This window comes from Quercus suber, unplaced genomic scaffold (assembly GCF_002906115.3).
Source record: "Quercus suber isolate HL8 unplaced genomic scaffold, Cork oak 2.0 scaffold_49, whole genome shotgun sequence".
In the NCBI taxonomy this organism is placed as follows: domain Eukaryota; kingdom Viridiplantae; phylum Streptophyta; class Magnoliopsida; order Fagales; family Fagaceae; genus Quercus; species Quercus suber.
In genome coordinates, this window is record NW_027069514.1 from 199,265 (window position 1) to 222,790 (window position 23,526).

Below are 23,526 nucleotides of genomic sequence, written 5' to 3' on the forward strand. Positions count from 1 at the left end.
GCTATATAAACCCCTCGTGCGATCCGCCTTTCATTTCTGTCAATCTCCTTCTCGATAGCTCTCTCTTTCCTCTCCCAAACACTCTCATCTCACTCCAATCTTGCTCCTCTAGGTTTCCTCAAGCTTTTTCAAGTTTTTCTACACTTGGTAAGCTTTTTATCTTTTCATTCTTCATGCATTTCATGATTTGAAACCTAGGTTTTGAGGTTTTTGAAAAATTTTGGGGTTTTTCAAAATTGACGAGTGTTTATTGAAATTTTGGAATGGGTTTTCACTTACATGTGTTTAAAATCTCATGCATTGCATCACATTAGCATTATAACAGTATTTTCATGCATTTAGATGTGTATAATATGCTTGTGTGCTGGTAGGATTGGATTGGGCTGAGCCCATGATGTATTTTCTTTTGCATGTCACATGTTCATACATTCCCCATGCATATGTACTCTCTTTTCAATATATTTGATATATTTGAATTGCTTGGGACTTTTCTGATTCTCTCTCTCTCTCTCTCTCTCTCTCTCTCTCTCTCTCTCTGTGTTTATGTTAGTTGCGTCTATGGCACCTAAATATAAGTCTGCTCCGTCTCAGAACCCTCTACATTCTAGGACATCCTCATCTTCTGATCCTACTCCTTCTAACATTCGGTTCCGTGATGATGATACTCGTAAGGCTTTCTTGAAGAACTTCTTTAGACAAGATGTTCATTCGGAATACCAAGTCATTTTGGCAGACTTCGCTGACACTGACCTTCCCTCTGTCATTCACAGTAAAGGATGAGAGTCACTGTGTGACGTCCCAGTCACTTGTCCTCTCGTGCTTATTCAGGAGTTTTACTCCAACATGCACAGGATTGATCATTCAGTACCTCTTTTCTTCACTCGCGTTCAAGGTACGCGCATTCCTATCATACCATAGCTTGTTGCAGATGTGCTTCGAGTTCCTAGGATAGATTTTCCTGACTATCCTAGTTGTGAGCGTCTGCGAACTATGTCCAAAGATGAGCTCATGGCTACTTTTTGTGAGCACCCTGCTGACTAGGGTGAGTGTCAGTATACACCATGTAAGGCTTTTGCTAAAGGCCCTCGCTTTATGAACATAGTGATGACGTTTGTACTCTATCTACTCTCTCACTACAACTCCATCACAGAGCCTCATGCTCGATTCTTGTTGTCTCTTCTTGAGCATCTTACTATAGACTTTCCTTCTCATTTCATTCTCTCTATCATAGATGTTCATTTAGATTCAGCGTCCCATGATAAGCTCATCTTTCCTTTTACTATCACGAGGATCTTACACCATATTTCTGTCCCTTTTCCTGTGTCTGATCACTTCACACACATTTGTGCTATAGACGTCGCTACCGTAAAACGTAGTGCAGCGCAGTTTAGGTTGCAACAGCCGAATTCCACTCATTCCTCCTGTCTGACTCCATCTCGTTCAACTCCATTCACATCCGCTCCCTCCTCTTCTATGGGCAATGTATCACTTGGAGACATCATGGCATAGCTGCAACGCATGGATGCTCGTCTTGATACACTCTCTACTGAGTTGTATCAGGTGAATATTCGTGTCAGTCATATTGCATGACGGCAGACGACTATGGGTGGCTTTGCTCCTAAGGCTTCTCCTCCATCACCTCATCCAGTGGCTTCTTATTCAGATGCTTCGGATGATGATGATGATGGTGATGACGATGACGCTTCAGATGATGATAGAGATGCTAGCTCTATCGATGAGATGTCTACTTGACACTCTTACCTTTTGTCACTCGTGACAAAAAGGGAGAGTAGTTTTGGATACTGAAAGTAGTCATTCTTAGGGGGAGAGTTAGTATAGGACATTTTGTTAGGCGGAGAGTGCTGATATGAGGGATGTAATGAGAATATGATGTATCTTTTTCTTTTCTACCTTATTAGATACATTTGTTCTTGTACATTAGGTCTTGTGACCAGTTTTTACATACATTGTACTTATTTTCTCTATTATTTCTGTTTTACACAAAGATGTCTTGATGAGTTTTGTTTAAAGTGTTTCAGAAATACAGGTTGTCAAAATCTACTTGCCATAAACTCTCTTCTTGTAAAAATTTTCAAGAGTTTGTGTTAGGATAAATTTTATTATATTCAACAAGTGAATATGAGTTGAGTGATTTATGACTTATCTCATATGTTTATTTGTTTGTTGTGGTTTTATCACGAATTGCCAAAGGGGGAGATTGTTAGGACATATGTGGTTCACTTGTTAAGAACATATGTCATTCTTTTATGTAATTGGCTAATCCTTTGATAAAATGCACTCAACTTGTAATTGGGTAGTTCTAGGTATTTTTAATACTTCAAGAAACAATGTTTCAATATCAAGTATTGAAATCATCAAGTCTGTCCAAGAAACAAGTCAAAGAAGTGCACAATCATAAAATCTCAATACCTACTCGACACCTTCTATCTATCGAGGTTTATAAAATCAGAATTTCTGATATGATTTCTTGGGATCCGTGGATGTGTCTTTGGGCCTTCTTTTCTTCTAACCCTAGGCATATAAAATGATTATTTTAAGGGCCATCAAAGTGTTCACAAGTTGCACAAGCATTGAGCAAACTCTGTTCAAGCAAATTGTGATCGGATATAAAATTTTGCCCTAGTTCATCTCTTCTGAAGAAGTTGCTGTGTATGTGCACCTTTGGGTTTTGTGACAAAACATCTTCTTGATCTTCATCGTGAATGAACTGAAGAATTTTGCAGCCAACAACTCTTTCTAGTTGGTGATTGAAGTCATGTATTGGGATCCAAGTATTGGTTAGTCACGTACTTGGGAGCTATGCATCAAAAGGGAAACTGTCACTACAGAACAAGTCCAATTGGGTATTAGGGTAAGGGTTCAACTGTAGGTTGGTAAGTTACTTGGGATTTCTTTACTTGTAACCGCTTGTTGTGATAATAGTGGAGTTTTGGGAGTGGTGACTTGAAAATTACCCGGTGGGGTTTTTACTGTCAGGTTTTTCCCATTCATAAACAAATTACCGTGTTATTTATTTTCTGCTGCATAATTAGTTTATTGGTGATTTGTTTGTGCTACCATACGTTTGCATGTTAAATTGATTAATTAATAACTTAGGTAATTAATTAATTAATTTAATCACAAGGGGTTAATACGTTTTTGGCCTATCACATCTTACCATGGTCTGCTAAGCTTAAGTGGGTTCTTTATAGTATCACTACTTTAAATACTCTAACTTAAAAAAAATAAAAATCCAAGCCAGCCTAGTATTAAAAAATAATATTATTTTGTGTTTTTTAGTCTTTATTGGTAGATGATTGTATCTTAATGTGTTAAGAAATAATGATTTTGTGTATTTATAATTTGTTAATACTATATGAATGTATATTTGGAGTAGTTTTTCTTTTTCTTTTTTGCTTATACTACGACCCCCTCTAATTTGAAATCTTGGATCCGTCTCTATTTGGGTACCAATCTTACCAAATCTATACTTTTCAATTTTTTTTTGTAATATTAAAAGAGAAATGCTACGTCTACAATAATTTTATAATATTTTTACAATAAATCACAGGTGGTTAGTTGTTATTGGTTCAAATTTGAAATTAATACTAAGATTACTTTTTTGCCACAATAATAACAACTAATAACAATCTGCCACTTAGGATTTGTTGTAAAAATGTTGTAGACATATCATTCCTCATATTAAAATGTCTATGTAAACAAATAATGGAATAATTCATAATTTTTCGCTCTTATCCTATTTAAGCAAGTAAAGTTTTAAAATTTGTAAGACTCCCTTAAGTTGGAATATAATAAATTCATTGTAAGACTCCCTTAAGTTAGGTCAAAGTCCAAAACGTTTAAATACATTTCAAGTTATCCTTTCAAAGAGTCATTATAAATTAAAATTAATAAAAAAGTCAATAAATTATACATGAGGTTTATCTTGAAACTAACGCTCCATTTGTTTCCACGTAAAATATTTACAGAGGTAGAATATTTTACATGTAAAATATTTTTATTTGACTATAAATGATAAAGAAAAGGTGATGAATCTATGGTAAAGTAATAGTTCACTAATTATAATCGTGCTTGCAGTTAACTTATAGCAAAAAGAGTGGCAAAGTGTGTCTTTGAAGAACGGCATAAAAAATGCACTTAATATCTAATTAACGTTGAATCGTGATAGCATCTCCAAACAATACCCAAAATTTTATAAGTTTATGCCAAGATCGTTAACATTGAGAGTCAATCGAGTTTAGTTGAATGAAGTCATGTAAGGGCATTCGCGTCAATCTGTCTAAATTTTTTCCTCTATTTTAGCATAAGAACCTACTTTTCTATTTTACTAAGTTACTTCACAAAAACACACACATCAGTTTATCTATTATACACTCTATTTTCTTTAAATAATCATTTTTTGTTTTTTTTTTATATTAAATTAAACTACGACATCAAAAATCTCTCTCTCTCTCTCTCTCTCTCTCTCTCTCTCTCTCTCTCTCTCTCTCTCTCTCTCTCTTAGTTCTAAAAAAAAAGAAAATTCTTTCTCGCCTCTCAACTCTCTGTTTCATCTTCTTCTTCACTAGTTCTCTTCTTCTTATGGTGGTGGTTTTGTTTTGGATCTCGGTTGGGTTTGTGGGTTGTTCTTTGCTGCTTCGTTGGGTTGCAGTGGTAGGTGGGTGGTGATGGGTTTAATTTCGGATCTTTGTTGGGTTTGATTTGAGTTTTCCAGTTGATTGGGTTTTGTGATGAGATGATCAAATTTGTAATGAGTTGTGACTTGTGGTGGTGGCAGTTGGTTTTATTTGGGAGACACAATAAAACAGTGAAATGAAGAAGAGAGGAAGAGGGAGATAGATAAAATAATGATAAATTAATAAAACATTAAGATACAAATATTTAAATCTTCAGTGATATAGATGGATTGATGTAGGTAATTTTGGGACTTAAATATGTAAATTTCACCTGTTTTCTATTATAGACAAAGTGGTGTGGATACTCTAAGAATTTCATATTACACGAGTTAAGTATTGTTCTATAAATAAAATGAATAAATGCATTTGAATTAATTCCTCCAATTTCTCCATTCCCACACTTATAATTTCATATGCGATTACCACCCTAGAGACAATATGACCCATATTATGCATGGATCAATCAAACAAATTTCACACACCGTGTTAATCAAATTACTAAAGTGTGAATTTGGCTCTAGTGTAGGTGGAAAACATGAAAGATGACACGAGGTCTCTTTTTTTGACACAAGGTCTCTTTGAATTTCCAAGACATGGCTTATGGTACAAAAGGCACATGCACGTGGTAATTACTAATTAGTACCATATACTTGTGGTATCTGTGACGCTTATCCTACTTGTCTTGCTATTTGATATTCTTGATGGATGAATGAAATCATAGCCATTGCAAAAGGATGCCGTCCAATCCTTCTTAAATCAGTTTTTGGTTTTTTCTAGCTGCTACATGAAAGTGCAAAGACATACAAGCCCACCCAAAATAAAAAAGTTCACTAAGTTAGGAGTAGAGTGATTAGTTAATTAAGACAAATTAAACACTATGCGAAAAAGTGACTAATTTTTGACACGTATCAATTTCAATAGACCGAAATGCTGGACCCAAATTCACATCAACATCTATAATGAATCACCATGACAAACCTTTTACATGAACATGATGTTCTTTTCCATTCGCCACAAAATAATTAAAGAAAGAGGCCAGGGTAACCCAGTATATTCGATTCCAACGAGTGAGTGTCATAAAACCGTGAGTCTGAGTCCGTGACTCTAAGGGGGTGTTTAGTAGAGTAGTTTGAAAATTATTGTTTATAGTTTTTTGAAATACGTGTAGGTAAAAAAGTGTGTTGAAATGCATCAAATATTGTTTAAAAACTAAAAAATGTTGTTTAAAAACACAAATCAAACGGGCTCTAAACACGCACGCACGCATATGCCATAAAAATAAAATAAACAACATAGAGGGTAACGTGGCAGCCTGTCGGCGCAGAATGTTGATAATCTAATTGGCTAAACATTTTTTAAACGAGTGCAATCAACCATTATATATAAAATGATTTAGAGTGATTTAGAGGGTAGCGTGGCACCCTCGGCAGCCGTACATGTGTCCATTGACTGAAAGGGTGGGCCACCTTCACTGGGTCCAGAGACCATGGTCGGCTCTCTTTAGCCAATGATAGTAAAGACCCCATTTGAATTTTGTTTTGGACGGACTAAACACGCACGCACGCATATGCCATAAAAATAAAATAAACAACATAGAGGGTAACGTGGCAGCCTGTCGGCGCAGAATGTTGATAATCTAATTGGCTAAACATTTTTTAAACGAGTGCAATCAACCATTATATATAAAATGATTTAGAGTGATTTAGAGGGTAGCGTGGCACCCTCGGCAGCCGTACATGTGTCCATTGACTGAAAGGGTGGGCCACCTTCACTGGGTCCAGAGACCATGGTCGGCTCTCTTTAGCCAATGATAGTAAAGACCCCATTTGAATTTTGTTTTGGACGGTTTAAGATAGCTACGTGCACGATGCATTGTCTGACTTAACTTCCATTAACTATCAAAAACCACATTATAGTAACAATTTTTCAACAAAAAACTAAACAAATGCCTTTTATAAACACTTTAAATTTGGACCTACTTCAAAATTGGTCTTTTTCACTTTCAAATTTTATAATTTACCCTCTCAACAACTCTTTTTCCCCCTTTTCTTGTTCACAACGATGTCTTATTATTATTATTATTATTTTTAACAGCAAGATTCTATTAAGTGTTGGTAAAAGAAACACATTAAAAATTATTTTAAAACTCAAGGCCTCAAGGGTATAAGTTGCAAGTTTTCTTTTTTTCGTGCAAACTTCTTACCAGGTAGGGATTATCCAAGTGAAGCTCTTATCTTGTGTGAGTCTCACAGGATATAATGTTATGATCACACCAGATATAATATTACGACCACACACTTTTATACATTTTGTCACAACTATTTTATGTAGCATATTATAATTAATTATCTATCACATGTATAGAAAAAATAAGGTTAAATATCTATACAAATCTTAATAATTAATTGTTTGTTACCATTACATAAACCTATTTTTTTCCTCTATCACTTATACTTTGCCACATAAAAAAGTCGTAAAAAAAAAAATCAAAGTATGTGATAATAGCATTATTGAGATTGTACAAATATTCAACCTTATTTTTTCAGTACACGTGAGGTTGAATATCTGTACAACCTTAATAATGCTAGTACCACCGCCCACTTTCATTTTTTTGGGTCCCCGTGACAGCTCAAAAAAAATCCCACCACAATTCTCTGGGGAAAGCCCGAAAGTCCATTAAGAAAAGCCCAAGTGAGGAAAATCTAAAGTATAAATTTTATTAGGGCTAAACGACCCATATCTCACTGTGTTAGAATAGCCACATTTTACTTGGGCTAAATGACCTATAAAAGTTTTGGGCTTTCTAATCCGTGACATCTCTTTTGTAAAAACCCCCCAATTTTTTTTTTAAATATATACATCAAGATATCAATTTATCTCTAAATCTTTCTTTAAAAAAAAAAAAAAAAAAACTCTAAATAACATAATAAAAAAATGGGTTTCATTTACCTTAACTGGTAAAATCTTTAATGGTTGAATAAGAGATCTGAAATTCAATTCCTGTTTACACCAAAAACCAATTGGTGTCTTGGTCTGATAATAAAAAAAACTATCATCAGAAGCGGATGTCATAGATTGAAACTCTTTAAAAAAATGACATAAAAAAAAATATCTTGAAATCATAAGGAACTTGAAAATAGAAGACTATATTGCATTTTACAGCCTTAAAATTTGGAATCATTTTGATTTTAACTCTTAATGTTTGAAATTTTGGATTAGACCCTTAACATTATGAAGTGTTTTGAAACAAGCTCTTATGTCCATGCTTGTTGATAAGGTGACCATTAAATGCTAACTTAAACTTATCACATGTGCTAGTTAGTTCACTAAATTTATGACATGTTATTTTATTATTTTTTATTATTATTGAACATGTTATTTTAATTATGTTGCATTGGTTTAATAGCCTAAATTTTTTTAAAATTAAAATTTATTTAGTGGACTTTGTTAAATAAAACTATGTATATGATCATTAAATTTTTCATTAATTGAATATATTCTAAATTTATAATAAATACACATTTCATATATTTATTTCTATTATTTTTTTAAAATAACATTTATAATGCGTTTGTGTATCTTATGATACGCTATGTGATGCAATAAACAAAAAAAAAAAAATTATGATACAATTCACATTTTAATATTTATTTTTTCATGGGGTTTCACTTATTTTGACCACTATAAATAACCAAAGTGGGTCAACTCCCCTTCTTTTGAAAATAAACCAAAGAGAACATTGAATTCTCATATATATATATATATATCATATACTATATAATAAAAGTTGGGCTTAGAAACAATGATTGTGCCAGATGCCTTCACCAAATTCTTTATCTTTTTCTTTTTTTTTTTGGATAGGAAAGACAAAACTTTATTAATAATGAGAAGAAGAGAAAAACATAGCATCCTGAAAAACAAATGCGTCAATAAGAGGAGGACATTCCTCTATCCATGTCATAAAATCAGAAACGCCTTTAGCATAATGAGCTAAGGTGTGCGCTGGTTTATTTGCTTGCCGCCTCACGTGTTGGATTTTGGTACGTCTGAAGTCCTGCAGCCGAAGAGAAGTGCCAGCGGTGATATCCACTATGGAGACCGGAGGAGTGGTGTGTCCAGCAACAGCATTTGCAACCACGCTTGAATCTGTCTCGAAAATAGCTTCCCTGATGCCCACATCCCATGCAAATAAGACCGCCTCATCCATGGCCTTTGCCTCAGCTTCCACAGGACCAAGCGGTAGAGGCAGGTGCTTGCTAAGAGCTGCTATCACAGATCCTTCATGATCACGGATAACGACGCCAATCCCGATGGTTTTGAGATTCGAAAATATTGCAATGTCTGAGTTGACTTTGTACCAGGGATGTAAGGGAGGGACCATCGAGTGTCAGCCTGGTCTTTGAAGTGAGGCCGTGAAAGATGAGCTTGCTGAAATTCTTCAAGTAATGACCGTGCTTTGTGAATGACCTGCTGGCTGGTTTGTCTGGTGGACCCGAGCCTTGTTTTATTTCGGTTATACCACATGCACCAAGCCACACTTAAGATGAGCTCCAACAACTCACGTCCTGCATGCTTGACAAATATTAGATACCAAATAAGATCAATAAAGTCCCTGTAATAGACCCCCTGAGTGTCAAAAGGTATTCCAGTTGCTAACCAAACCTCACGGGCCTTAGTGCACTCCCAGAACAAGTGACCACTTGTTTCGTCGGCTACACCACAAGCTTCACAAGTTGCACTTTCCAGCACTCCCCGATGACGTAGGTTCACTTTGGTTGGAAGGATGTTACGACATGCCCTCCAAGCAAAATTTTTTATCTTGTTCGGAATGTTAAGGCTCCAAAGAGTGCGCCAGAAGGTCTCTTTCGCTGTGGTGTCTGACTGTCCCACTATGGATGCGGATGGAGAAGTAGCCAAAGCTACCTTGTAGGCACTGTTCACTGTGAAAATACCTTTGGGCGTGTAGGCCCAGATTATACGGTCATTTGCATGCTTATTGCTTCGTGGAATGCTTAGTATGGTTTGAGCTTCTTCTGGGAGAAAAACTCTTTTGACCAAGTCTGCCTTCCACTCCCCGGTGACTTCATCAAGCAACGCAGCAACCATGGAGTGCATGTGGAGTGTATTCGGCTGGGTGATTGTGGTAAAAGATGGTGGTCTTGGTATCCAGCGGTCTTGCCAAACACGGATGGAGGCACCATTTCCCACCTGCCAGCGATGACCTGCTTGCACAATATGTTGGGCTGCTAAGATACTACGCCATGCAAACGACGGTTGGCGTCCAAGCTTTGCATGGAGAAAGTCACAGTTAGGGAAATAACGAGCTTTGAGAACGCGATATACCAGTGAGCAGGTGTTGGTTTGAAGGCGCCAGCCTTGCTTTGATAGAAGAGCCAGGTTGAAGGATTTTAAATCCCGGAAGCCTAGTCCTCCCTCTTTTTTGGGTGCACACATCTTTTCCCAGCTTAGCCATGCCATCTTGGTTCGGCCATTTGATTGCCCCCACCAAAAACTACGAACCATGCTTGTCAATTCATCACAGAGAGTATCCGGGAGCTTGAAGACACTCATTGTATAAGTGGGAACCGCTTGAGCCACAGCTTTTATTAGAACCTCCTTTCCTGCTTGAGAGAGCAATTTCTCTTTCCACCCTGAGAGCTTATGATCCAGCCGTTCCTTCAAAGCTCGAAAGGTGTTTTTCTTAGACCTACCTACCAGGGAAGGTAGGCCAAGATAAGTCTCATGCTGCTTTATAACTTCCGCCCCAAAACGATGTTTGATGTTGTCTCGAATATCTTGAGATGTATTATGGCTGAAGAATAAGGAAGTTTTTTCCTTATTAAGCTTTTGTCCAGAAGCATGTTCATAAGTCTCCAAAATATTTTCCAGTCGGGTGCACTCCTCACTTGTTGCTTGACAGAAGATAATACTGTCATCAGCAAAAAAGAGATGTGAAATTCTTGGGCCGTGTGGGCAAGCTGCTACACCTGTAATTTCTCCATTCCTCGCAGCCTTATTAAGAAGAGCTGATAAACCTTCTGCACAAAACAGGAAAAGAAATGGGGATATGGGATCCCCTTGCCTTAAACCCCTTGTAGGGGTGATGAGGCCACGGGGTTTTCCATTGAGGCGGATGGAATATGTAACTGAGGTAACACATAGCATCATAATATTCACCCATCTTTCAGAGAAGCCCATCTTCAACATAATATTCCGTAGACATCCCCATTCCACTCTATCAAAAACTTTACTCATATCAAGTTTGAGAGCCATCTCCCCTTGTCTTCCACTTTTTTTATGATTTAGGTAATGCATAGTTTCAAAAGCAACTAACACATTATCAGTAATAAGGCGAGTAGACATAAAAGCACTTTGATTTTCGCTAATGATATCAGGTAGAAAACGTTTGAGCCTATTAGCAAGAACTTTTGAGGCCAGCCTAGAAATGACATTACTTAGGCTAATTGGCCTATATTGAGAAACCGTTGTAGGATTTTTCACTTTAGGAATCAGCACAATATGGGTTTCATTAAATTTGGGGGGAATGACACCACAATTCAGAAAATCAAGTATAGCTTTTGTAACACATTCACTAGATAATGACCAAAAGTGTTGGTAGAAAAGAGGGGGCATACCATCGGGACCTGGAGATTTTTTAGGATGCATCTGTTTTAGCGCCTGGAGATTTTTTAGGATGCATCTGTTTTAGCGCCTTTTGAACTTCCTCTGCTTGGAACGGTTGACAGAGATAGTCATTCATAGAAGGAGTAACAACAGGTTGAATTGCTTCAATGACAGCTGAGGTGTTAGTAGGGCCAGCGGTCTGAAAAATATTAGAGAAATAGTCAACAATAATCTGCTCCATGACATGATCATCTTCCTGCCAAACGCCCTGTTCATCAGTGAGCCCCTTAATAGAGTTCCGGTCCTTTCGGTTGGATGCTTTTTGGTGGAAGAAAGATGTGTTTCGGTCGCCATCAGTAATCCAAAGATGTCTAGATCGTTGGTGCCACATTGTGTTCTATGCATCAAGCCAGTAATTTAGTGACCTGAGAACTTCCTGAATCTGCTCAAAGTTGCGCTCAGGGTGTTGTTCCAAGTGATGTAGTGATTTCTCCAACCTTTCAATCTGTCGTTTCACGTGTCCAAATTCAAGCTTATTCCAAGCAGAGAGATGAGCTCTACAGCTGTCAAGACAATTTGTAATTTGAGCCCCATCTGGTTTGTACAGTCCTTCCATCCAAGCTTCTTCAACAACTTCAGCACAGCGTGAGTCACGAAGCCACATTGCTTCAAAGCGAAAAGGTGGTTGGTGACGTTTATGTCGTGATTTCAGAGTAGGTAAATGAACCGCAATCATGGAATGATCGGAGGTGGACATTGGGAGATGTTGTACAGAGGCGCCAGGAAACTGTGATTTCCAGGCAGCAGTGGCAAGCGCACGGTCAAGACGGATGTGAGTGGGGCCATTGATGGGGTGATTTCGTGACCATGTAAAAGGGGAGCCCCGGTATCCTAAGTCCAAGAAGCCACAGTGGGATATGGCAGTGCGAAAGCGATCCATTTGTCTTATTGGTCGTTGACAACCACCAACCTTCTCACTACAAGTGATGATCTCGTTAAAATCTCCAACACAAAGCCACGGTAAGGTGTTGGAACGGCTAAGAGATTTATGTAAGGTCCATGTTTCCTCACGTTTGTTTGTGTCAGGCTGGCTGTAGAAACCAGTAAGCCTCCATTTCAAACCTGTTGTGTCACAAATAATATGGGCATCAATAAACCAACGAGAGGAATTCTGAATATGAACCTGGGTATTCGGTTTCCAAAGGAGTGCAAGTCCACCACTCAGACCTACACTAGAGATCACAAGGCCTTGGTTATAGTCCCAGCGTTGTTTCAAATTATTTAACTGCTCAGTGGTGAGTTTAGTCTCCATTAAGAAGACACAAATGGGAGCTTCTTTATTCCATGCCCTCTGAAGGGCTTTAACTGTTCGGGGGTTCCCAAGCCCCCGACAGTTCCAACTTAAGATACTCATTGTGCCCGGCGGTGCTGCCAAGCAGCCACCGCCGATCCCAAATTTTCTGCCATAAGCTTGCCCAATGATTTGGCTTCTAGGTCCAATAGCTTCTGTTTTTTATCAGTGAGCGGGTCCTCAGGTGAGGGTGGAGACTGTTGCTTCCGTTTAGACTTCAAAACAGTTTCACTAGAGGTAGTGGAGTTTTTTACATCACGGGGTGGCCCTAGGCGACGCCAGGTGCCATGCACAATGCCATGCAAAAGTTCCGGTTGTGAAGAGGCATGCAAAGGGTCATGCAAAAATTCAGCTTGTGAAGTGCTATGAATAGTGCCATGCAAAGTTTCACATTCCGCAGTACCATGCAAAGTACTGTCTTTTTCGGTTTCAGTGTGGTGCATAGTTGTGTGGATGGTTTCTGGGACTTTAGGGGGGTCAGGAGTGTGTGTGTGGTAGGGGACATTAGGGAGGGTAGTGGGCAAAGTGTCAGTTTGTTCAGTTGATGGGACAGTGGCTTGTAGGGTGTACGTAGAATGATCATTATGATGGATATAAAGATAAATGCAGCGGAAAATAAGTTTTAAAACGGATCTACTTCATTCGATATTGATAACATGCACAAAGTAAATTTCAGAATTAGAGAACAAGAGAGTGTACCTTGAAGCGATGAATTTCAAAACTGAAGATTGAAGCACTTGGGACTACTTTTAATCTTCACTCCAATTCCACTAACGCCCAAGATGTGTGGTCTCTCGATTGGTAACAAAGGGATGACCAAAAAGTGACTTACACTCTCATACACCACTTTTCAATGATGTTTTCTTGTCACATATGTTTCTGTTCGTTTTTCCCTTTGTATCTAACCAATTTATCTAATTGGGCCGGCCTTTCGGGCCTTACCAATTGGGCTTAAGTGTGTGGCTTGGAGTGGGACCAAAAGGGATCAATAAGACACTAGCTCCAATGGGCCTTAGGCTTTTCTGTCAACTCTTGACAAGTCCAAAGTTACCATTAACTATTTTTTATACCACTATATAAAAATAGTTGCACTCTAGGTCTTATCTATAAATTATATCCCAAGACTTTATCATACATGCAACCCCTTCATAAAATATTCGTAGTAATACAAAGTCATTTAGACTGCCACTTTGTAAATTACTACATCTTAATCCTCGAGTACCCGGTTTAATCCTTTAATGTTATTCATTATATATTTATGAAATCCAATTCCATAAATATATACTTTAGTCTTACTAAAGTGGTTAGGCCTAACTCTCTGAATAACAAACCCATTAAACTTATCTCAAGGGAATACTTTATATCTCCGTTAAGAGACTATGAATTCCATCTTGAGAATACATGTTCCATCAACACTAAATGTGGCTGCCCAACATACTGAGGTTTTGACCATAACTGTAGATCTCACTCCTGATATATCAAAGCAACCTACACCTCATGATCAGGTTCATTATTCTCTCAGGATTAAGAGTTCATGTAAATACAAGTCGTGAGATTTATTATTCATTTGACAGTCTTTAGGAGAATAATAAATCTCACAGCGGTCCAGTTCAATATGTCTTAACTCTTAAAACATATTAACACATCAACTAGAAGTCTCCACTTCCATGATCAAGACAAATCATCGTAGTTGATATGTTATAGTCTTCGCAGATGAAATGCCCAATTTCATCACCGACTACGAACTATAATTCTGAGTTTACAAAGAACTTGTGATTTATATCTTCTGTGACTTTTCACATAAATCACATACTATGCATCTCATGGACTATATGATAATGTCTGAATATTCATGTTACCATTATTTCAGATAATAATAAAACAAATTTATTAAACATAATATTAAGTCATACATAATGTCAAACACAATGTCACACTTAATATTATACATAGCATCTTACAATAGGATTTAAGGGCACCAATCCTAACACAAAAACCTATCCTAAAATTTCAACAATAACTCATCAATTTTGTAAAACCCAAAAAATTTTCAAAAATCCCCAAAACCTAGGTTTCAAAACATGAAATGCATGTAAAGGATAGAAAAGAAACTTACCAAGTGAAAGAAAACCTAGAAATCACTTGAAAATCACTTGGAATTGAGGTTTGGAGTGAGAGTGAGTGATTTAGGAGGTGAGGAGACAAAGCTATCGAGAGAGAGATCAAGAGAAATGAAGTCTGGATTGCACAGAACCTATATAAAGAACCTCAGTAAATCTCGACAGATAAAGGTGTCGAGAGGTATCAAGACATCTATCGAGCCAGGTGTCAAGGATTTGTCGAGGGAAAAAACAACAAACTGCTAACAAGAAGCTCGATCAATCCACCAGGTGTAGAAAAGCTATCGAGGAGACAAAAGCTTTCTCAATCGATCCACACAGCTGTCGAGGAAGTGTCGAGATTGTGATAAGAAATAGCTTAAGAGTTCGACAAACAGCTAGGTGTTGAGGAGGTGTCGAGATTGCTTAAAAATAGTTTTTCAAGAAGGGAAAAACACGGATATGAATGCAATTAGGCATGCAACTCAACCAAAGATCCAAACAACATTTTAAGCTCTCAAAATCATCTCTCAACAACAATTTTAAGCATAAAGATCCCAAAAACACATACACACACAAACTAAACAAGTCTAACCAATTTTATATTTCAAAAATAAGTCAAGACAGTTTAGTGAGCATAGATTAACACATGTAAAACCTTGTAACGGCCAAACCACATTGTATTTGCACATGTATCAAGAGTAGCAAAGAATATTGCGTGTTGTGCGTGAAAAACATCGCAAGATTTCATCAGTGTATACATGTTATGACAATTTGAGATATGAGAAAATCACTTTAACTCACACACAATTATAACTGTTTAATGAGGATTATCACCTACGAGGTACATCCTATAACTCCCACATCTCCTAGAATACACACTTGTAATCATATTTAAAGCATTTTATTCTTTTTGCTTTTTATTTTTCTTTGCATATTTTTCTTTTTAAGCAAATCATGCATGGGCATATAAGAGATAGAAAAGAAATACCCAATTATGTTAAGCATTTGACATTCCAATTTTGCTATGCTGAATCACACAAATGTCATTGACATTGCACTTTTACTATGCCAAAGCATACAGATGTCATTTCATGATTGGCGGGCAACAGTGATGAGATGGTTATTTATGCCTTTCTCTTAGGATTTTCTAGTCATTCCTGTCAAAAAAAGTGATACGATTGTTAAATATAAGAGATAACTTAATCTTACTCATCACAAACAAGAGCCACAAAGCTCACTTACTTAGTTGTGCATAAAGATGCTCATCAAAGCTACGAAGGATACAAAGTTTAGAAAACTTTGTTTCAATGGTCATCCAAGGTACACAAGTACCAATGTACACAAAACACTGTTTTTCTATTTTTCAATTTTTTCAATTTTTTTAATTTATTTTTTATGTGAAAAACAAAATAAAAGAAAACTGAAAACTAACCAAACAAAAACATGTTAAACAAAGCAAAACAATGCATAAAACTAGACTAACTCAAAACAGTAAAGCAAAACACACAAGTAATACAAAACGAAAACAAGAAGAGAGAAGAAGTGATAGAATCACTTAGAGCCCTTTTCCTTCCACACCTCGGAAGAACCTTTTCGTCTAGCAAATCCTTGATTTGGCGGTGAGGGAGAGGAGTTCAAACCATTCAAGTTCGAAAGGAACATGAGGGCTTTGAGAAGATCTCCAAAAGGAGCAAGAGAGGATGGAAACTGATTCTGGTTTCCCGATGCGATTATGCCATTGCTCTGTTGAGTGGCTAACCACTTATAGAAATTTGGTCGAGTATGACTGGCTGCTCCACAATGATGACAAAGATGCTACTTCTTCCGTTTAGGCTTTTGAGAGTTAGCCATCTTAGCCCTAGGGTTTTTAGTTTCCTTCTTATCTTGCTTAAGGGGTGCTCCTAAGATAGATTTACCCTTATCTATGTTCTCATTAGCTAAATCAATTTTAACATCATTGTTCTCAATTTCAACATTTTTACTAGGAGGAACAAAAACAGTAGTACTAGTAGAAGCAATATTAGAAGAAAAAAGACCATACCCTAAACCTGTTCGATCAGAAGAAGTTTTCTGAAGACCGAGCATCTCATCAAACTTTGCACTTGAAGTCCTCTCCAATTGAGCTTTGACTTGAAACAATTCCGCTTCAAGCTTCTTGGTCTTTTCAGCTAAGAAATTGTTTTCAAACCTCAGTTCTCCAATAGTCTGATTGGCTTCATCAAATTTTGTGGAAAGCTCTTCACGTTCAAGTTCCACATCACTGAGCTTCTTGGTGGCTAGCCTATAAAGTTTCTCATGCTTCTCAGACACTTTGTACAATTTCTCATAGGCTGTATGTATATCATCTTGATCATCCATCTTCTCGAACTTAGACTCCACCAAATCCTCTTCTTCGTCCACCTCTTCAGCAATCCCCTTAGCAGGATTGACAGTGGCAGTGACGGCATTCAAGATTCCGTCATCCTCATTGTCGGAATCATCCTCAGGCTTAGTGTCGCTCAAGGTAGCAGCAAGTGCCTTACTCTTCCCAATGCTCTTGAGATATGTAGGACACTCCTGTTTCATATGACCGAAGCCTTGACACCCAGAGCAGTTAGGTCCTGTAGGAACAGTGTACTAACTGCTATCCCTAGCATCCTTCTTCCCTTTGTCTTGGCTCTTGAACTGTGAAGAACTGGATTGCCTACGATCCTTGTCGAAGCCCTTCCTATTGGCATTCTTCATGAACTTCTTGAATTGCCTGGTGATATAAGACTTCATCTTCGAATCCTCATCATCTGAAGACTCATCAGTGTTACTGCTCTTGGCCTTCAATGTCATGCTCTTGCCCTTACCCGACTTGCCAATTCTTATTAACCCTAGCTCGTAGGTCTGCAAATTACCAACCAGCTCTGTCAAAGGAATTTTGTCAATATCCTTTGATTCCTCGATTGCCGTAATCTTGGCATGAAATCTCTTGGGTAGGGATCTGAGCACTTTCCTCATAATCTTGGGTTCAGGAATGGTTTTCCCAAGATTGGAGGTTGAGTTCACTATGTCCTTGAGCTTAGCATAGAACTCATTGAATGACTCATCTTCCATCTTAATTTCTTCAAAGCTTGTAGTGAGCCTCTGAAACTTTGAATCATTGACAGCCTTGGTTCCCTCATAGGTCGTCTGGAGAATGATCCATGCCTCCTTAGTAGTTTCAGTAAAGGATATCTTCTTGAACTCCTTATTAGTGACTGCACTGAATAAAGCATTCAATGTCCTACTGTAGAAGTTTGCCGCCTTGATCTTTTCTTCATCCCAATAGGCCGACGCTTCCTTTGGCTTAGTCTAGCCAATCTCTATAGCTTGCCACACTTTCTCATCTAAAGACTGCAAGAAAGCTCTCATGCATACTTTCCAGTATGCATAGTTAGTGTCATCAAATAAAGGAGGTATAATCAAAGACTATCCTTTATCCATGACAAATAGGGGTCAATGGATCAACACAGCAAAGATTAACCCTAATCAAAGTATGCTTACTCTGATACCACTTGATAGGCAAAAAATGAATTGACCCATTGTGATGAATTAATTGATTAATTAGCCAAGTTTATTAATTAATCAAATTAACATACAAACGCATGGTAGCACAAACAAATCACCAATAACTAAAGTATGTAGTGGAAATTAAATTGACGCGGTGGTTTGTTTACCAATGGGGAAAACCTACGCGGCAAAAACCCCATTGGGTGATTTTAAGGTCACTACTCTCGAAATTTCACTATTATCACAACAAGCGGTTAAAAGTAAAGGAATTCCAGTACTTTATACCAACCTACAGTTAAACCCTTATCCCAATACCCAATTGGACTTTTTCTATAGTAACAATTTCTCCTTTTGATACACAGCTCCCAGTTCGTGACTAACCAATTGCGCGGATCCCAGTATACGACTTCAATCTCCAACTAGAGAAGGTTGTTGGCTGCAAAGTTCTTCAATTCATCCACGATGAAGATCAAGAAGATGCTTGGTCACAAAACCCTATTGTGCACAAACAAAACAACTTCTTCAAGAATGATGAACTAGAGCAAAACTATGTCTCCTATCACAATTTGCTTGAACAAACTTTGCTCAATAGTTATGCAACTTGTGTCGTCTTTGATGGCCCTTAAAATAATCCTTTTATATGTCTGGGGTTATGAGAAAAAAAAAAGCCTAAACATATAATCACGGATTAGAGTTAAAACAGATCTGAAATTTTGTTTTTCATAAACCTCAACAGATGCCTATCTGTCGAGCTACTATTGAGCCACGAGCTGGAATAGCTCTTAAAGCTCGATAGATGGCTAGCCATCAAGCTTTAATGACAGGTACTTCTTGGCTTGAAACTTGGACAGACTTGCATGGCTTCAACACTTGATCTTGAAACAAAGTTTCTTGAAGTATTAAACACATCCTAGATCTAATCAAATACAAGTAAAGTGTTTTTTTTTCAAAGGATTAGCCAATTACATAAATTAGTGACATATGTTCCTAACAAGTGAATCACATATGTCCTAACAAAGTCTCTCATCGTAACTGGAAATTTCAAACCCATTGGGAATGATATACAGACCCTTTGCACCAAGGGAGACCCCCTTCAACATCACATGACAATGAGTATAGTCAGCCCTTTGCCTGGTCTTCATGAAGCTTAGCATATAGCATTTTATAGAGGGCATGTAAAGTGAATAATAGCTAGCACTGAAAAGTAACAACATTAGCTACACAAGCAATAAGGCATTTTTGCAATCAGATGCTCAATCAATAAGTCATTTTTCCCCAAGCAACAAAGCCATCGCAAATTAAGGGGCTGTTTGGTACTTGTGTTTAAACAACAGTTTTCAATTTTTTTGAAAATACATGTGGATGAAAAAGTGTGTGAAAATACATGTAATGTTGTTTAAAAACTGAAAAAAATATGTTGTAACACATGTACCAAACAGGGCCTAACTTTCTAGACTAGTCTTTTGATAATTGCAACTTCCAAGAAAATATTTCCATTATGCTAGACCCTGTTAGGACATATGTGGAACTTGTTAGAACATATGCTATTGTAAATTGGCTAATCCTTTAACAAAACACACTTTACTTGTAATTGGGTAGATCTAGGATGGGTTTAGTATTTCAAGGAACAGGAGTTCAATTCTAGTATTGAAATTATGCAAATCTGTCCAAGAAAGAAGTGAAGAAGTGTTATTCATTAAAACTCGACAGATAAATTTATCTAGGTTTAATAAGAATTCTCGACAGCTCTCGATGGAAGCTATATCTATCGAGAATTATGAAATTCAAATTCCCAGATTTGTTTTTCACGTATATCCAAGTTATTTGTGTAAGTTTTCTTTTCTCACAATCGTATACATATATAAGGATTATTTTAAGGGCCATCAAAGATGATGAAAGGTGATGCAACTTGATGCAAAGTAATTATTCACTCACATTGTGACCGGAGACAAAATTGCCCTAGTTCATCTTCCTTGTAAAAGCTACTACATTTGTTCACCGAGGGTTTTGTAACCAAGAAGCTTCTTGATCTTCATCGTCTGGATGAACTGAAGAACTTTGTAGCCAACATCTTTCTCAAATTAGTGTGTTAGTCACGTACTTGGATCCGTGCATTGATTGGTTAGTCACGTACGGAGAGCCGTGCATTGAAAAGAGAGATTGTCACTACATTGCAAGTCCAGTTGGGTATTGGGGTAAGCGTTCAACTGTAGGTTGGTATTAGGTACTAGGATTCCTTTTACTTATAACCATTTGTTTTGATAATAGTGGATTCTCGGGAGTGGTGTCCTTAAATTCACTCGGTGAGGTTTTGCCTTAGTGGTTTTCCCTATTTGTAAACAAATCACTTGTGTCAAATTTATTTTCTGCAACCATTAGTTTAATTGGTGCTTTTTTGTGCTGCCACGCTTATTGCTTGTAATTGAACCTAATTAATTCACTTGACTAATTAATTGTTTAATTTACCAAAGGGATTATTACATTTGCGGCCTATCAAGTGGTATCAGAGTGGGCACATGCTGATTAGGGTTAATCTTTGCTGTGTGATCCATTGACCCCTGTTTGTGATGGATAGAGGATAGTCACTTATTATACCTCCTTTATTTGATGGCACTAACTATGCATACTGGAAAGTATGCATGAGAGCTTTCTTGCAATCTTTAGATGAGAAAGTGTAACAAGCTGTGGAGATAGGTTAGACCGAGCCAAAGGAAGCACCGGATGATTGGGATGATCAAAGTGAAAAACTTCAACAGCAGAGCATTGAATGCTTTATTCAGTGCAGTCACCAATGAGGAGTTCAATAAAATATCCTCCACCGAAACTGCTAAGGAAGCATGGACTATACTCCGGACAACCTATGAAGGGACTAGGGCTGTCAAGGATTCAAAGCTTCAAAGGCTTACTAAGAGCTTTGAAGAGATTAAGATGGAGGAGGATGAGTCTTTTGATAAGTTCTATGCTAAGCTGAAGGACATATTGAACTATGCCTTTAATCTTGGGGAAACCATTCTTGAACCTAAGGTTGTAAGGAAAGTGCTCAAATATTTGCCTAAGAGATTTCATGTCAAGATCACCGCCATTAAGGAATCAGAGGATATTGACAAAATTCATTTGACAGAGCTGGTTGGCAACTTGCAAACCTATGAATTAGGTTTGACTAGGATCGGGAAATCGAGCAAGAGCAAGAGCATGGCATTAAAGGCCAAAAGCAGTGATACTTGAATGGTTTTTAAACCCCTTAAGCCAACCAGATTAACCTAGTTAATTAGCCAAGTGATTAACTTAGTCAAATTATGCAAATCTAGGTTATCACAAACACACAATCATATCAAATATAAAGCAGCCAAAAAGTAAATAACATAATGATATGATGACCCAGGAAACTACACGGTTAAAACCTAGAGAGGATTTGACCTAGCTATCCTTAAGGTAAACTTGAATCCACTATCTTGAAAGAATCGAAGTTCATACAATAAGACTTACAAACCCCCATGCTCGACTTCTTATTGCTACCCACCAGTAGAACTTACTGGCACAACCACGTGTAAGTTCCGAATTCACGAACTCCTTCTTTCTTGGATTCTCCACCAGTTACAAGCACCCACGCTTGTTTTTCTTTAAGCTTCAATGGTAGCAACTGAGTTGATCATCAAGGTGTAAAAAACATCTCCTCCTTGAAAACCCTAAGCTTTGTGTAAAGGAAAGCTCCTCTAGATCTCACAAGAGATTTACACAAAACAGCAATATGAGTAACCTCTAAAACATGGCTAGGGTTTGCCTCATATTCCTAGGACAAAAACATAAAACCCTAAGCGTTTTAGGAGTTAGGGCTGAGTTGGAAATCTACAAAAAAACACGTTCTGCCCGATATTCGATCGATCGAGTCTAAGATTCGATCGATAGAGCCAGGCCAAAAGTCACTAATACTTTAGGCAGCCACTCGATTCCAACTTTACATAAATGCACAACTTTAAGCAAGCCTAAATAAGACTAAACAACCTGTTTTGATCATGGTTTGCCAACAATACAAATTAGAGTTATAAATACATAAATTCCTAAACCTTTAGAACCTAACAATACCAATGAGTCTTCTGATGATGAAGATTCTAAGATGAAATCCTATATCACTAGGCAATTCAAGAAGTTTATGAAGAATTCCAATGCGAAATAATTCGACAAGGACCAAAAGCAATCCAGTTCTTCACAATTCAGAAGCCAAGATAAAGGGAAGAAGGATGCTAAGGATGGCGGTCAGTACACTGTTCCATCCAAACCAAAGTGCTTCGGATGTCAAGGCTTTGGACATATGAAACAAGAATGTCCAACTTATCTCAAGACTATTGGGAAAATCATGGCCCTTGCTGCTACCTTGAGTGACACCGAGCTTGAGGATGATTCAAATGACAATAATGACGAGGGAATCTTGAATGCCTTCACTGCTACAGTTGATCCTACTGATGGGGTTTCAGAAACAGTAGATGATGAAGAGGACTTGGTGGACTCTAAGTTTGAGAAAATGGACAATTAAGATGATATTCATACAGCTTATGAAAAATTGTACAAAGTTTCTGAGAAACATAAGAAACTATATAGGCTTACCACCAAGAAGCTGAGTGATGTTGAGCTAGATCGAAAGGAGCTCTCCACAAAGTTTGACGAAGCTAATCAAACTATTGGAGCACTATGATTTGAAAACAATTTCTTGGCTGAAAAGACCAAGAAGCTTGAAGCGAAGCTGTTTCAAGTTAGAGCTCAATTGGAGAGGACTTCTAGTGCAAAGTTTGATGAGATGCTTAGCTTTTAGAAATCTACTTCTGATAGTACTGGTTTGGGGTATGATTTCTCTTCTCCTAATATTGCTTCTTCTAGTGCTATTGTGTTTGTCTCACTTGTTAATAATGTTAATTTTGAAAACAATGAATGTCAAACTGATATAGCTAGTGAGAACGTAGACAAAGGCAAATCAATTTTAGGTGAACCTCCTAAGGTTGATAAGAAAGAGACTAAAAACCCTAGAACCAAGAAGGGTAATAACCAAAAGTCTAAACAAAAGAAGCAGCATCTCTGTCATCATTGTGGAACTTTAGGGCATACTCATCCAAATTGCTATAAGTGGTTAGCCACTCAACAAAGCAATAGTATGATCTCATCTGGAAACTAGAATCAGTTTCCATCCTCTTTTGCTCCTCTTGGAGATCTTCTTAAGGCCTTCATGTTCTTGTCGAACTTGAAC

The 23,526-nt window shown here is 37.5% G+C and overlaps 1 protein-coding gene across 1 annotated transcript; it reads right to left on the reverse strand.

Moving 5' to 3' along the window:
- Positions 1–8,966: 8,966 nt before the first annotated feature.
- Positions 8,967–11,330, reverse strand: LOC112019319 (uncharacterized). The gene has a single exon (XM_024051856.1). The coding sequence runs from the start codon at positions 11,328–11,330 to the stop codon at positions 8,967–8,969; it is 2,364 nt and encodes a 787-aa protein (XP_023907624.1).
- Positions 11,331–23,526: the final 12,196 nt, after the last annotated feature.

Excerpts from the sequence above, each read along its gene's own strand:
- LOC112019319 (XM_024051856.1), bottom strand. The coding sequence starts at position 11,330 with ATGCCCCCTCTTTTCTACCAACACTTTTGGTCATTATCTAGTGAATGT.